Source organism: Emydura macquarii, unplaced genomic scaffold, assembly GCF_026122565.2.
Source record: "Emydura macquarii macquarii isolate MOO-44397 ecotype Brisbane River unplaced genomic scaffold, CSIRO-AGI_Emac_v2 contig_3671, whole genome shotgun sequence".
Taxonomy (NCBI): Eukaryota; Metazoa; Chordata; order Testudines; family Chelidae; genus Emydura; species Emydura macquarii.
The window spans coordinates 7,151,445-7,167,822 of record NW_027133808.1 but is presented as its reverse complement, the minus strand read 5'-3'; the positions used below and the strand labels follow the sequence as shown (position 1 = coordinate 7,167,822).

Here is a 16,378-nt window from a genome sequence, read left to right as displayed (position 1 = left end):
CATATAAATACAACAAAAAAATAAGAACTTTAGTGTCAAAGGTAAATCTATAATGTTTAAGTTTAGTTACTCTAGTTTTACTATCATTTGGTTAGGTTTTCAGCACGTGTGAAGCGATACTGCTTTCTAATTAAATCCAGTGCTCTGTAGTAAAAGCCAACAGCTTTAAATGACACCTAAGAATCCAAGTAATTCTGCTCCTTCTGGGCATACTTTTTAAAGAAATTCCATGACCATTATAACGAATACAAAATGTAAGATGGCAGGAAACCAGACACATTACATTTACAAAACAGAGAAATAATGACAAGCTATCTTCTTGGAATAATCATTAAAATGATAATGAGACACATCAGATCTAGATTAATTTAAATACCTCATTGCCCCTTCTTAAATTATCAAAACAGAACCTCTTTGCAGACGACCTATCATGGAAGGAGAAATCCAGGAAGCCATCAGGACCTTGTAACTAAGGAAAGTCTTAGGTATAGATGACTTTACTGTGTAATTTTACAACTTTGTTCTGAATTAGTAAAATCTTTATCTTTGGTATGTTCCAAGAAATCAATGATGGAGCGCTCCCTCCCATCCTCCAAACGGTATTTATATTTGTACTATTAGATGTGAATAAGTTGCCGGATTCCTGTGCCAACTACAGACCTCTTTCTATAATAAATAGAGACTATAAAATATTGGTGACAGTACATGTCTGAAGATTAGAATTAACAATACTTATAATTATAGAATACTTATACCACCATCCAAATCAGGTGCGCTTTGCACAAAAACAATATGGTAGAACAGAGTTTCATCAGAAAGCGTCTTTGCAAGATGTTTTGGGCTGGAATAACAGTTCAGGTTCAATGAATTTTTGTCGAATCACAAGCAGGTTTCCGCCAGATTCAGTCAGATACTGCTGTGCCTGGGGAGCATATTTCATTTTGGAAACACGTGTTAGTGTTTCCAAATTGGAAACATTTCAGGATTTCTGGTTCATGAGAAATTTCAAAAACTTTGGTTTTGTTCTCATTTGGAACAGAACCGAATGTCAACTCTAAGTTGCCGCACTACGAGCCCACCTCAATACCCACAGAACGAAAGTGGACAGACAAGAACAAACTTGCTCTTCATCTGTTCTATGCAAATATAACTTTTCTTCTAGTATCCAACCGCTGCCTCAATCCCTAAATTATAAAATAATCTTCTTGGTAAAGATGAATATCCAGATAAGACTTCAAACTAGATCAAGACAGAAATGCTTACAATTTCTAGGGCCAGATGTAAGTTTCACTTTGGCTCTTCGGGCTTTAAATTGGCAAATGTGGACTTAAAACATTTAGGACTAGTCTACACAGGGAACTTTTGTCAGCATAGCTATGTGTCTCAGGGTGTGAAAAATCCACACCTCCTAACAGACATAGCTATACCAAACTAACCCCAATGTAAACAGTGGTAGGTTAATCAATGAAAGAATTATTCCATTGACCTAGCTACCGCCTCTCGAGGAGGTGGATTACCGATACCGATGGCAGAATCCTTCCACTGCAAATGAACAGAGGTTGTTCGTAACCCTGAAATGTTCGTAACTTTGAATAAAACGTTACTTACACTTCTACACTTAGCCTACTCCACAGAAGAGAGGGTTACTCACCTTGTAAGTAACTGAGGTTCTTCAAGATGTGTCCCCCTGTGGGTGCTCCACTCTAGGTGTTGGCGCATCCTCATGTCCTTGATTGCAGACTTTTTGTCAGCAGCGGTCATCTGGTTGCACATGCGCTGTCCCTGTCTCGCAGTGCTGTTGGCGCCCTTTCCAGCACACACACAACCTGACCTCCTCTGTTTCTTCTCTACCATGGAGCCCTAACACTTGACTCCGAAGTAGACGGGAGGAGCGGGGTAGTGAAGCACCCACAGGGGGACACATATCAAAGAACCTCAGTTACTGCACAAGGTGAGTAACCCTCTCTTTTTCTTTGAGTAGTGTCCCTGTGGGTTATCCACTCTAGGTGACTCTTGAGCAGTGTCCTCAGTTGACGGAAGGGACTTCAGAGTTATTAGGTTGTATGGAAGAAAGTACTGACAGTCCTATTGCTGCATCATCTCTTGATGCTTGACCTAGGGTGTAATATTTAGTGAAAGTATGGGGCCAAGGCTGAGGTAGCTGCTTTGCAAATTTTTGTGATTGGTATATTGTGCAAGAAGGATATAGCTGTGGAGATAGACCTGGTAGAATGTGTCATGACCCCTTGTGGTGCTGTTACATCTGTTTGTGTGTAACATGTGTGGATGCAGCTCGAGATCCACTTTGAGTGTATTTGTGTGGATATGGCATTGCCTTTGGAGCATTCTGCAATTGATATGAAAAGTTTGGGGGATTTTCTGAATGGTTTTGTTTTTTCTACGTAAAACAGAGTGGCTCATCTGATGTCTAGTGTATGAAAGGCCGCGTCCTGTGCATTGCCTTTGGATTTTAGGTAAAATGTAGGTAAGTGAATGGTTTCACGAAGGTGGAATGCTGATGTGATTTTTGGGGAAGAATTTTGGATGAGGTCTTAGAGTTACTTTATCTTTGTGAAATATGGTGTGTGGGCCGTAAGTGCGCCGAGCTCACCTACAATGTTTTGCCGATGTGATTGTCACTAGGAATGATACTTTCATCAACGTGTATTAGAGTGCATGTTGCTAGGGGTTCAAATGGCGGCTTGATAATGTTTCTTAGGTCTAAATTGTGATCCTATGGTGTTATGGGGGGATCGTATGTCTGGATATACATTCTATATACCAGTCATAAAACGCTTTACAATTGGATGTGCAAAGATTGTCTTATCAGTGTGTTTATGGAAAGTGCTAATGGTTGCTAGGTGTACCTTAAGAGAATTAATTGATAATCATGTTTTTTTTAGATCCAGAATTGGTGCAGCTATTGCGGTGACCTGCCTCTGTTGGCACCATCAGGACAATCTGCGCCATTTTTGAAGGTAAGTCTTTCTTGTGGCAAGTTTCCTGCTATTCAGTAAAATGTGCTTTTACTGGTTCTGAACATGAATTCTGCTTCTTGGAACCAGTTAGGAGCCATGCTATCAGATGCAATTTCTTGAGATCAGGATGAAAGATACGTCCTTTGTCCTGAGATAGTAGATTCTCGAACAACAGATTCTCGGGAGAGAAATTGGTGACCGAACTGACATTTGTATTAGGTAAGTAAACCATGTTTGTCTGGGTCACGCTGGTGCTATCATTACCCTCACTTTGTCTTTGTATATTTTGTGTATGGTTCTGCGTATCACTGGAATGGGTGAGAATGCATAGAGCAGATCTGTACTCCAGTTGAGAAGGAATTCGTCTTCCATTGATCCTTTTCCCAATCCTGCTCTTGAGCAGAAATTGCAGCATTTGCAGTTCAATGTTGTGGCAAATAGATCGATTGTGGGATGACCCCTTTGTTGAAAAATGTTTTACAGGACTTCGTTGTGTAATTCCCACTCATGGTTGTTGGTGAATTGTCCGCTGAGGTTGTTTGTGTTGGTGTTCTGAATACCAGGTAAGTAGGCCGCTGAAATGTGAATGTTGTGACGTATGCACCAGTTCCATAGTTTTATCACTTCTGAACACAAGGAGTTGGATCTTGTGTCTCCTTGTCGATTGATATAGAACATACACGTGATGTTGTCCATCATTATCTTTATAGTTTTGCCTGCTATCAGGGCTAGAAAGTGGAGGCAGGCATTGCAGACTGTGCATAAACTCTAGCAGGTTTGTATGTAATTTTATTTCTTGTAATGACCACCTGTCTTGTACAGTATGTTCCTGTAGGTGTGCTCCCCATCCAATCAGGAATGCATCCATAGTGATCATGATCGAAGGTTTTTCCCGTATGAACGGGATTCCTGTTATTACGTTGCTAGGCTGTGTCCACCATTTCAATGATTATTTGTTCTTTTTTGGCATTAACACTATTTTGTATAGTGAGTGTTTGTGTGGTCTGTATACTGTCGAGAGCCATATTTGTAGGGCTCGCATGTGTAATTGTGCATGTTGCACTACAAAGGTGGTGGCCGCCATATGTCCCAGCATTTGGAGACGTGCGTACATTCAAGGTCAGACATTTTTCTATTATGGATTGAATCTATGGTATTGAATCTGTTTTTTGGTAGAGATGCTCTGGAAGTGAGGGAGTCCACATGCATGCCTATGAACTCTAGTTACTGCATGGATTATAGGGTGGACTTCTTGTCATTTATCATCAACCCTAGCTTCTGGAATAGTGTTCTTGTAATTTGAACTGCTTGGATAGCTTGTATGTGGGTGCATGCCTTTATCAAACAATCGTTCAAATAGGGAAATATGGTGATCTCTGGTGTGCGAAGATGTACTTGCTGTCATAGCAGCCTTTTGGAGAAGACCCTTGGGGCTGTGGAAAGGCTGAAGGATAGCACCGCATATTGGTAGTGGTTGTTTCCTAATGTGAATCTTAAGAATCTTCTGTGCGCCGGGTAAATAGTAATGTGAAAATGTGCATCCTGAAAGTCGAGGGCTGCGAACCAATCCCCCTGTTCCAGTGCCAGTATTATGGTAGAGAGAATGACCATCCTGAATTCAGTACATTTGCAAACTTGTTCAATTTTCTTAGGTCTAAGATTGGTCTCCAACCTCCGGTCTTCTTTTGAGTCAAGAAGTAATGGAAATAGAGGCCTCTGCCTCTGTTGGTGAGGAACGTTTTCTATGGCACCTATTTGGAGTAAGTGTTTGACCTCCTGTTGCAATAGGTGTTCATGAGATGGGTTCCTGAAGGAGGACAGGGAAGGGGTTTGGGTAATAGAAGGCAATAGACATTATCTGATCTGGATATACTAATACCCATTTATCCATTGTTATGTTTGCCCAGTTTTGGTAGAAAGGGCGTAATCGGTGTTTGAATAGGATGGTGGATGTTATGGACTCTGACTCTGGACAAAGGGGGAGGTCAAGCAGACCCTCAACCAAATCCTCAAAATTGTGGTTTTGGAGGGGCAGCCTGGGGTGTTGATGGCTGCTGGTTCATTTGTTGGCGTCACTGGGGTCTTTATTGGGAGTGTGGTTGATCATATCATCTGTGTTGTGAATAGTGTTGATATCTGGAATTGTAAGGCTGGTACCTAAATGGTTTTCTTCTCGTCACAGGTGTGTAAATTCCGAGGGTGCAGTGAGTAGCTTGAGAATCTTTCATAGTATGCATGATCTCACCCGTCTTATCAATGAAGAGCTTCGCCTTATCAAAGGGAAGATCCTTTATGGTTGCCTGTAGTTGCTCGGGAAGAGCTGCAAAATGAAGCCATGATCACCTGCTCATGACAACAGTGGTTGCAACTGTTCTAGCCGGGATGTCCAAGACGTCGAGAGAAGCCTGTAGCGTGGTTCTTGCAACCAATTGTCCTTCTTTTATGACTAAAATTGCTCTTTTCTGTCTTCAGGGATATACTCAATAAATCTGACATTTTTGTGTAGTTATCATGGTTGTAATTTGATAATAATGCCGTGTAAATTGCTACTCTTAATTGTAAGATTGCAGACAAGTATACTTTTCCAAATAGGTCTAGCCTTTTGTCATCTTTATCATGTGGTGTCGACTTACGTCATTGTTTGTTTCTCTTGTTGGCCACTTCTATAACTAATGAATTAGGTGCTGGGTGAGTGAAGAGGAATTTTGTATCCTTAGCAGGGTCGTAATACTTTTTGGTTAGCCCTTTTACAAGTAGGGAGAATGGTGTCTGCCATTTGCCAGATGTTATTTGCTGGCTCCATAAGGGCGCATCGTCCACAGAGAAGGCGAATTTGGAAGAGGCTGAGATTTGTAAGATCCTGAGTAATTTGTGTTGTGATCCAGTAACTTCTTGGAGTGGGATCTTCAAGCTATCAGTCACTCTCTTAAACAGCTCCTGGAACTGCTTAAAATCATCTGCAGTTGTAGGAGCAGGAGGAATTATAGCCTTGTCGGGGGGGAGGAAGATGAGTTGTGTGCAGCTGGTATTGTTTCTTGCTGTACACTCTCATCTCCTTCTTCTGCAGGATCCCTTGGTTCAGGTCCTGTTGTGATAGGTCTATCAGGTGATCTGCTTCTCTGTTTGTGAAAGGTTGATGGTTTACTGTGGGATGTAGAATAAGTAGACCAGGTATACCATTCAGGCCACTGCATGTGGTATGGAACTGGTAGGACAAACCATGGATATGCTGGATGTCTGGGATGTGGTCAGTGTTTGGTTTTCTGCCCCTCTGGGTGATGAATGTTGTGGGGAAAATCTAGCCTCGCCTCCGTATTACTCCTCATCACTGGAGAAGGAGATAGGAGAGATGGGCTCATCCTGGTTAAATTGTATCGGAGATGTCTGTCCCATACAGTGATAGTGGAGAGGATGTTAAAAACTCCTCCATTTGCTCATGGTGTGGATGCTTCTCATGTTTTCACAGTGCCAGTGTCATTGGCTCCACCGTCAATGTCAGTGCCGAGGTCAGCTCCGTACCAGGTTTCGGTGCTGGCACAGTTGTCATTGCCGTTGGCACCACAGATATTATCGGGGCCATTGGGACGACAGATGTTATTGGGGCCATTGGCACCATAAATGCTATCGGTTCTGATGTAGTCAGCTTAGTGGATGATTGTGCTATGCCACTTGTCGGTGCCGAGGTCTGTGACAGTACCCGTATTGTGGTAGTTATCACCATTTTGAGAGTGCCGTCTCAGAACAGGACTGTTTGGATTTGTCTCTCGACTCCTTACTGGAGTGGCAAGAGTCTTTTGGTGCCGCAGTAGCCAGTATATGTGAGGAACATAAAGCCTCTTTGGTACCAAATCCTGTGCCCATTCTGGGTGATCTCCTTCTCTTGGCATGTTCAGTTCAGGTTCAGTTCAGTTCAGTTCAGGTGGAGCTGAATGTCATTTTCTGCCAGCCTTATCTTGTGAAGAGATATTACCCTGTCCAAGGTCAGAAGCAGGTCTAAGTTATCTTTCCATGAGTATACGTTTCAGGCACAGGTCCCTATCACGCCTGGCTCTGGATTTCAGATTTTTGCAGTGGGTACATTTCTGGGCAATGTGTCCCTCACCTAGGCATCTGATGCATTCTGAATGTCTGTCAGATGCTGGCATAGCGTCCCTACAGGAAGCACATCGTTTGAAGCTGGGAGAACCTGGCATGATGTTCCTATTAATTATTGGGAAGATGTGAGGGAAAAAAACTTTTTTAAAAATAAGTAAGGACTGAGGTAAACTAATCTAAACTATGGATAAACTGATTACATTTATCAGGAAAAATGAACTATTAAGGATTTTTAGAACTAGCTCTGAAGAACTGCTGAGGGCTCCGTCTTGGACCGAGGACGGTTGAGAAGGAACTGAGGAGGTTGGGTTGGGCACCCCAAAAAGGGCGCCAATGGTACCACAAGACGGGGATGGTGCATGCACAAACCGGACGAGCACTGCTGACAAAAGTCACTGATAGAGGATGCGCCAACACCTAGAGTGGAGCACCCACAGCGACACTACTCCAAGAAGAAAAAATACATCTGCTAAACTTTACAGGTCCTTCAATCCCTTTTACAACACCTTCAGCTTTATGCACACAATGCCATCTAACACTATATTTTCACTTACACCTCATTAAACTCAGACCACACTCATCTCCCACCTAATTTCTACACAATCTAATGCTGAAATGAGGCACATTAGATCTCTCAAGATAGCATGCATGTCATTCCTTTGATTATACACACAGGGGTCAGGGACAGGGCCTCACACACATCCCCAGAGGGGTATGGTCCCCCCAGTTATTTCATATCACAATTACAACTCTTCCAAGCTGCTCTATCTTATTCCTCTACCATTCATGGAGCTACACTTTACACAGTGAATGCATCTAGAGTGCATGCAAATAATTACCAGCGGCTCTTACCAGCCCCAGAGAGGCAGAGTTAAGGTTGCATGGATTTGTACCTTAACTCTACTTCCTGAATTTCACAAGTTTGAGTTTTGCTGAACTCAGTGTTCTGGAAGGGCACAAACTATTGCCAGACAACCATAACTTTGGGTTAACAAATATTTTTGCCATTTAATTTAAGTATAATTAGTTTTCTTATATGCAATATAAACATATAATAAAAAATGATGAAAGGGGAGACTGTGCTATAAAAGGCTCTTAATTGTCTAACAAACCTTCATGTAAATGTAAGTCTACATACCTTTACTTTAGCGTTTTCGATCAAATGCTGAGCCATTGATTTTATCAGAACTTCAAAGAAAAACCACGAATACTGAAAAGTAAATAAATGACTGCATTATGTAAAACTGTCAAACAAATCTAAGATTTTCAAAATTATATTAGTCTTTTTTCCAGTCAATGATAACCTGGATACAATTAACTATTTACAACATCTGTTAGGAAACTGATGACATATTGTTCCTTAACGGTTCAGTTATGAGGATCTGCTTTATTACAAACAAGAAGGACAAAGTAAAAGATTTTCAACAAATACCTTAAGTAGCTTGTTGCTTGTAAGAAAGTCAGCAGATGGTTTAAGAATTGTTGTCATGGATTTGGTCAGTTCTTCATGTACAGTCTTATATTCAGAAGCAATGTAAGGCTCAGCTTTATAAGCATACTTGGAGGACAAAGGAAACAATGTAACATGTTGAATTTAAATAAATGCAACTGACTATTTTTAATTAAATTATTTTTTAAAGAAATAAAATAGAAATGAACAATTTGCTTTATTTTGTATACCTTGACATATGACCTCAAGTAGCTATCCAATCCTTCTTCGTGGCACTGGGCAACAATATGGATAATAACCCTAAAAAATTTTAAAATAAACATAAAACTAGAGAAGAAAGTTATGTTCTCCTGTAACAAAAATGTGTACTTTGATTACAGATTAGTGCATTTCTGCAGCTTAATACTACACAGAGATCAAACGTGCACAAACCATTAATCATTTAAACGCATTGAACCAGTTAAATTCTTTACCTTGTCACATTAACTGTAACTTCCTCTTGAGTAGTTCTAGTGAGAACTCTAAACAATTGGTTTAGGATAGTAGGCAGGAAAGCTATCATCACATGGCCTTCCATAGCATGAAGGCTCTAAGAGAAGGAAATAGAGAAATAATATTACTTCCTTGAAGTCAAGGCATTTAACTTTATTTTCAAAACTCTTCTACAATCTACTCTGAGAACCACATTCTTAGAAAAAAGAACTTTCCCCTACAAAAGAGGGGGAAAAGGAGGAACTGGAAAGTTACAGACCAATCAGCCTAACTTTGATACCTGGAAAAATACTGGAACAAATTATTAAACAATCAATTTGTTCAAATCTGGAAAATAAGATAATTAATAGCCAACATAGATCCAACCTAATTTCCTTCTTTGACAGGGTTGCTGGCCTACAGGATAAGGGAGAAGCAGTAGGAGAGTGATATATCTGGACTTTAGTAAGGCTTTTGACCCAGTCCCATATGACAATCTCATATGCAAACTAGGGAAATGTGGTCTAGGATAAATTACTATAAAGTGGGTTCAAAACTGGTTAAAAGACTGTACTCAAAGAGTAGTTAACAATGGTTTTCTATCAAACTGGGAGAACATATCAAGTGGAGTCCCACAGTGGTCTTTCCTGGGTCCAATACCATTACATATTTTTGTTCACAGCTTGGATTATGGAGTGGAAAGAATGCTTATAAAGCTTGCAGATTAAACAAACCTGGAAGTGTTGCAAGCACTATGTAGGACAGGATTAGAATTCAAAATGATCTTGATAAATTAGAGAATTGGACTAAAATCAATAAGATAAAATTCAAATGCACTTAGGAAAGAAAAAATCAAATACACAAATACAAAATGGGGAATAATGGCTAGACAGACTACTACAGAAGGGATCTGGGGGTTATAATGGATCACAAATTGAATATGACAACAGTATGATGCTGTTACAAAAAGGTAAATGTCATTCTGAGATGCATTAAAAGGAGTGTTATATGTAAGACATGGGAGGAAACTCTTCCACTCTCCTCGACACTGGTGAAGCCTCAGCTGAAGTACAGTGTCCAGTTTTGGACACCATACTCAAGAAAGAAGTGAACAAATTGGAAAGGGTCCAGAGGAAAGCAACACAAATGATAAGAGGTTTAGAAAATTAGCCCTATAAGGAAAGAATTAAAGAACTAGGCAAGTTTAGTCGAGACAACAGAAGGCTTCTCTAGACTAAAAAGAAGAGGAGGGACATAACAGTCTTCAAATATGTAAAAGGTTATTATAAAGAGAATGATGATCAGCTGTTCTACGGACAAGAAGTAATAGGCTTAATTTGCAGCAAGAGAGATTTAAGTTACGTATTAGGAAAATCTTTTTAACTACAAGGGTAGTTAAAAACTAGAACAGGTTACATAGGGAGGCTGTGGATTCCCTGTCATTAGAAGTTTTAAAAAACAGGTTACACAAACATCTGTAAGGGATGGTGTACGTATACTTCATTTTGCCTGAATGCAGAGGGATGGACTAGAAGACCTCTAGATGTCCCTTCCAGCCCTACATTTCTATGACTCTATCCTTTACACATACTAATTAGCTATATGAAAGACGACTGCATGTAAGGGGGTGGAAAATACTTTTCAATATATTACATTTTAAACTTTGTGAAAATTATAGGGTTATGGTTAGGTAGTGTAGCCATAAAATTAAGATTTGGTTAAATAAAAGGATTTTAGAACTTCTCAGTCATCATTTTTTGCTTCCATGTAGGGTGGATAATCTTCTATGACAAGCATCCCCACATCTATCACATTAAGTTGACAAGCTGAACACTGGACATCTTGCTAGTTCAGTCAAGAACCCAGACGGTTACTTTGGCATTCAGTCTGCACTTGCAGACATATTAATCCAAGCAAATGGCTGTCTATGCAGAAGAATATACATGGCCTCACTTAAGTGCATAGCAAATTTGGTATATCTTCAAATGCAGAGTGTTCAATTACTGTGGAGAGTGAAGTGTTAAAATAATTAAAAATAGCCAATTCTTGGCATGAAGAAAATGTATTTGGAATATGGATGGGACAGGTTAAATCTCCGATGAATATATTAATAGGGCATTTGTTTTTTTAAGTTTGTCAGGTTTTATTTTTAGCGATTTTTGAGTTTTATGTAGATGTTAAAAATTGGAGATTTTCAAGATTTGCTCTTTGTTCATCCTGTAATGAATTATTTATATTTAGACTTGGCTGAATTCAATTTTTTTAAAATAATTTTGAGAGATAATATAAATGTTTATTTTTAATCTTTTTTCCCCCCATTTTTATCAATTTAAATTTTCACAGTTATGGGAACTTGTGGGAGGTCAGACAATAATAAATGACAGCCGACATTGGGATTCAAAATGTTAAAGATTAACCATTAAAATACAAAGTGTCAACATCATATATCAAAATATACAAAGTAAACAGCCTCAAATCAAACTCTAATAAGTTCTCAAGCAGAATTTTTCTTACTTTTGCCATCTGTAAATTTCAATCATCGATGAAATATTGTTTCATTGGTTTGTGTGTAAATGTTGAAATGGACATTTATTGACATTTACCGATAAAAATCTAATCCTTCCAAGGCTATGCATATTATAGATTACTTATTATAGAAGTGTATGCATATTATAGATTACTCATTACAGAAGTGTATACTGTTAATCGCAAGTATTAACTGCGATTAATTGACATCTCTACTCATTATGATTCTGTCAATGTCAATACTAGGATGTCAATACTGTAATGAGCAGGGATGTCAATTAATCGCAGTTAACAATTAACGCATTAATTTTTTTAGGGACGGGGAAGGAGGCATCAGCTTTGAGGGACCTGACTGTGTGCCATCGCCATTGGAGGGTGTGAAGAGAAGAGAAGAGGAAAGAGAAAGAAGCGGCTCTGATCCCAGTTCCAGCAGAGATGTAGGGATCCTGACTCCCTCTTCTCCCCTCCCACCCCCCCACGCTGCGCCCCATTATCCCTGGATGGCCATGCTTCCGGGACTGTCCCCCTTCAAGCCATGCCCCATTGTCACCGACCAGTCACTCGTTGCTGAGACCACCCCCCGCCCTCCCTGTGCTATGTTCCATTGCCCCTGTTAATAACATAGTAAAAGTTAATAACATAGCAAAAACATCCTGATTGGTTAATAACTTAGACTGGTTAATAATTAAATCACACAGGGTTTTAATATCATGTGCTGCAAAGAGGTTGCAGGGGCCACTTGCAGCTTGAGAGCCACAGTCTGAATATCACTGAGTTACTGCATACACATTACCGGGTTTCAGAAATCACCCCCCACCCCCAGTAGTCCACATTACTGATCCATGTAGACAAGCCCTTAGATACAAGAAAACATTTCTGGTTTTTTTTCCTGTCTGTACAAGATAAACACCAATTTAATTTCTTTTGTATTGGGATGTTTTATTGGTGGTTATTGATTAAAACTGAAAATCGGACGCCCAGTATATTAAATATAATAATACTGCTGTGTATTTATTTAGCACTTTATATTTGATGATTTCAAAATAATTTCAGGAAAGAAGGATGGTCTTGTGTGTAATGCACCACACTGGGACACAGAAGAGCTGGCTTCAATTCTCAGCTTTGCCAGACTTTCTGCATGACCTTGGGCAAGTCACATCATCTCTGTGTCTCAGCTCCATCTTTAAAATATGGATAATACTGTTTCCTTTCTGCCACCCTTTCTATGCCTTGCTTATTTAAATTGTAAATTCTTTAGAGCAGGGATAATGTCTTATTGTGTGTATGCACAGTTCCCAGACACAATGAAATCCTAATTTCAGGCGTGACTTCAAGACAGAAAAGTAACAGATGATAAATATCTTACAAACAACCATTAATTTAGCCTTAGTATTTTCTTGTGAAGCAGACAGGCATCTCTGTGAGGCACAAGGAGATTAAAGTGACTTGTACAAGTCACACAGAAAATCTGTAGAAAAGCCAGGAACAGTACTAGCTCTCTGGACTCCAAGTCATATGCGTTAACTACAATACCATTTTTCCGGTCTCCAGAAGCAAGATGTTGAAGCTGATGTGTTGTTAACTTTAATGCAATCACACCAGTGAAAATGCAGATGTATACAGTTTGGCACCTAAATTCATATTTCAGCCTCTTAAAAAGTAGCTTGATTTTCTGAGGTGCTGAGTACTCACAATTATGTCCCTGAAAGCTCCACATACTTATGAAAATAAGTCCACTTACTTAGGGTCCTGTACGTAGATTTAGGTGCCTGTCCTTGGGCATCTATTTTAAAATTTTGGCCAGTTTGTCTAAGTTAGCACTTCTGAGGAACCTTACCTTTTTGTTCAAGCTATATCAATCTTGAGAGAAGGTGACTGAGGTGACTGTGGGCTAAACCTAACCTAACTCCATCACCATTGCCAAAATATCCTTATTTGCAGCCCCACCCTCAACTGATGTGACCATAGTTCTTTTCTTCTGTTCCCCCACTTCCCAATTTTATTAAATCTGTTAAATTACTGCTGTTTTGTACCTTAAGATACTTTACAAGATCAGTTCCTAAGGCCTGGGCTCCAGACTCTGTTTTCTGACAGTACTCAAAAAAATTGTGTAAGTGCTGGTCCTACCAAAAACAAAAGACTCAAAGTTAATAAGTTTATTTCCATAATCAAAAGAGGAACAAAGCAATATTATCTGCATTTTTTAAAAATGTATTTTTTATATTTCCAGTTGGCATTTCCAAGTACCAATATAAAATAGATGTATAACGAACAGTCAAAAACTTCAAAGTGCACTCATTACAGTAATCACCTCTCTTAGTAACACTTAATATATTTTTCAACCACATTAAATGGGTCCATTACTGAACAATCATTGCACAAAAAGGCATGTATATTTCCTTAAAAACAAGTAACGGAGAAAATTTTTACTATAATTGCCCTAATTAAGAGTAATAAGCATGTGCTAGGTCTTCTATTTGATTCTATCAGTGCACAACCCAAAATACTAATCCAAAATATAGCAATCTGCAGATACAAGTATTTGTGAAGACAGCCACATCTAGCGGTGAAAAAGTAACTGCAGTTTTGTTTTGCTTTGAAATGTTAAGTGATTGTTTTTAGTAATCAAAGTTGCCAAGTGAATAGCTGAAACTGAAGTCTTATTTATCTTCAGATCAACATAATAAAGGTACTGCCAGTGCACCTCTCTCACACTACCACGCTTATGTATCTCAAACTGACCTAAAAGAACCAGCGGTAGCTGTGAGAGGATAGATCATGCTTCATGACCATTCAGTACTTAGACTGCCAACAAGCAAGTCAGTTAACACTGTGATGGTTTTAATGTAAACAACTGGAATAGGACTGAGACTGGCACTTTTCACATTTCTGACTGTACTAAAAAAAAATTGTGTAAGAGCTGGTCCTACCAAAAACAAAAGACTCAAAGTTAATAAGTTTATTTCCATAATCAAAAGAGGAACAAAGCAATATTATCTGCATTTTAAAAAAAATGGTTTTTTTATGTTTCCAGTTGGCACTTCCCAGTACCAATATAAAATAGATGTATAACAAACAGTCAAAAACTACAAAATAGCCTTCAGATGATTATGCGCTCTTTGGTCAAAAATGGGGCTGGACTCAAATGTGAACTAATGACTTAGATGAAAGGTTTTGTGTTCTGGATAATCATTTTAAAATCTGCTGCAGCAGTATGTTTTACACATGAACTCTGAGGGAAATTTTCAGAGGCACAAAAAAGAAATTGGTAACCTTTGGTGCATTTCTTTTGTGTGTTTGAAAATCTCCTATGTTGTATTCATACTACAAAGACACACTAAGCATAAAATATTTGTTCTGGTTTAAAGCATTTTAAACTTACCTGTGTATATACAGTAGAAACTAGATGAGTAGAAATTTTTAACAATGGTTTGCCTCCATCTACCCATTTAATTTCAGGACCAGAATGCTGTTTGCACACAAATAAGAAAAATAATACATTATGTCAGCATGCTAACCCAAAATAATAGGAAAGTGATTTGTGTACCATATATACACACATTTCAGAATGTCCTATAAACTGTAAACTTGTACATATTAAGTAAAATTGTGCAGTGAATAAATCTCAATAATTGGAAGGAATGCCACTCAAAATCATTGTGACATATATACAGTTACTCAATTAGAAATGGTTCTTTTTAAAGACAAACTGTCTCACTGTATTGACATCACATGAAAAACTTGCAGATCAATGAACTTTATGGGTTGGTACAGGCTAACTCACTCAGTGGATTTTTCTCGTAAGATATGGGTTTTCTGACTTTACTTTAAGTCTATAAGGACACCTGGACTACAGAAACTCCTCATTTGATTGGCTGTTCTTGAGAAGGACAGTCAAGCAGAGCTGCTGCATGTACTAAGATAGACTGGTCTCTCAGAATGTGTAGCAGCCTGTGTTTCCTTCCCCTCCCATTTATGAAGAACTGGAAATGTTAGAGAAGTACTCAGCCCTCTAAAGTGAAATTGCGTTGGAGAGCTGTTTCCTGCTTGCCCTGAATCTAATCATCCCGGTCCTCCTGATGCTAAGACTTGGGAGGAGAGAGTAAAGAGCTAAGTGCTTTCCTAAAGTTATGGGGAGGGTGGGATAGACATAGCTGGATTATGAAAAGCAAGGCGATGGGAGGGAAATTGAAGAGTAAAAGATTCTAGTGGGAGGACTGGAGACAGAGGAGGAGGAGAAGCAACTTGCCCAATTAATTAATTACCCCTTCTCATCTGAGTTCTGGCTTCTCCCTTCTTACCTCATTCCCCCTCAATGAATTCCCCTTTCACTTTCTGCATATCTCCCCCTGACCCTTCTTCACTGGCATATTTTTATGCAATTTATGTAAAATTATAATCTACAGATTTTGCTTTTATAATGCTGGCAGGTAGGATTTTAGCAACTCCAAGATTCAGTTTATGGAACAAGGGATATTCTTGAGTGAGAGACTTATTGAAAGAGAAGTGCATAGATAACGTGACATTCTAATGTAAGTTAAGAAAAGAACTTTGGATGAATTTGCAAAGCCTTCTTATGTTTATAAAATTTAATTTAAAATATGCCACACACTAGTTGGGAAGTTTTTCATTGGAAAAGATGAAGTGTCTAGATAGACTATTCCAAATCTTGGAATTAGGGGGCATGGATCATCTGTTAGGCATTCTCTTCCTTGAAGAAAATCTTGGCCACCAAACAATCAACGTAAGGACACACATGCATTCCCCGTTCATATATGTGTGGAGCAACAGCAACCGAACAATTTGCATCACTTGCTGAACAAACTCCAATGTTCAAGAGTCTTTTGGTCTGTCTGTT

At 39.0% G+C, this 16,378-nt stretch overlaps 1 protein-coding gene across 7 annotated transcripts in view; it reads right to left on the bottom strand.

Moving 5' to 3' along the window:
- The window catches only part of DOCK9 (dedicator of cytokinesis 9), a 339,621-nt gene that overhangs the window by 135,190 nt on the left and 188,053 nt on the right, over nucleotides 1-16,378 (bottom strand). For all 7 annotated transcript variants that reach the window (XM_067536846.1, XM_067536847.1, XM_067536848.1 and 4 more), the window contains 6 exons: nucleotides 14,903-14,989; nucleotides 13,554-13,643; nucleotides 8,997-9,112; nucleotides 8,754-8,823; nucleotides 8,506-8,631; nucleotides 8,212-8,283 (listed from right to left, as the gene is read on the bottom strand). In XM_067536846.1, coding sequence (XP_067392947.1) covers nucleotides 8,212-8,283; nucleotides 8,506-8,631; nucleotides 8,754-8,823; nucleotides 8,997-9,112; nucleotides 13,554-13,643; nucleotides 14,903-14,989 — 561 coding nt within the window. The remainder of the gene's footprint in view (nucleotides 1-8,211; nucleotides 8,284-8,505; nucleotides 8,632-8,753; nucleotides 8,824-8,996; nucleotides 9,113-13,553; nucleotides 13,644-14,902; nucleotides 14,990-16,378) is intronic.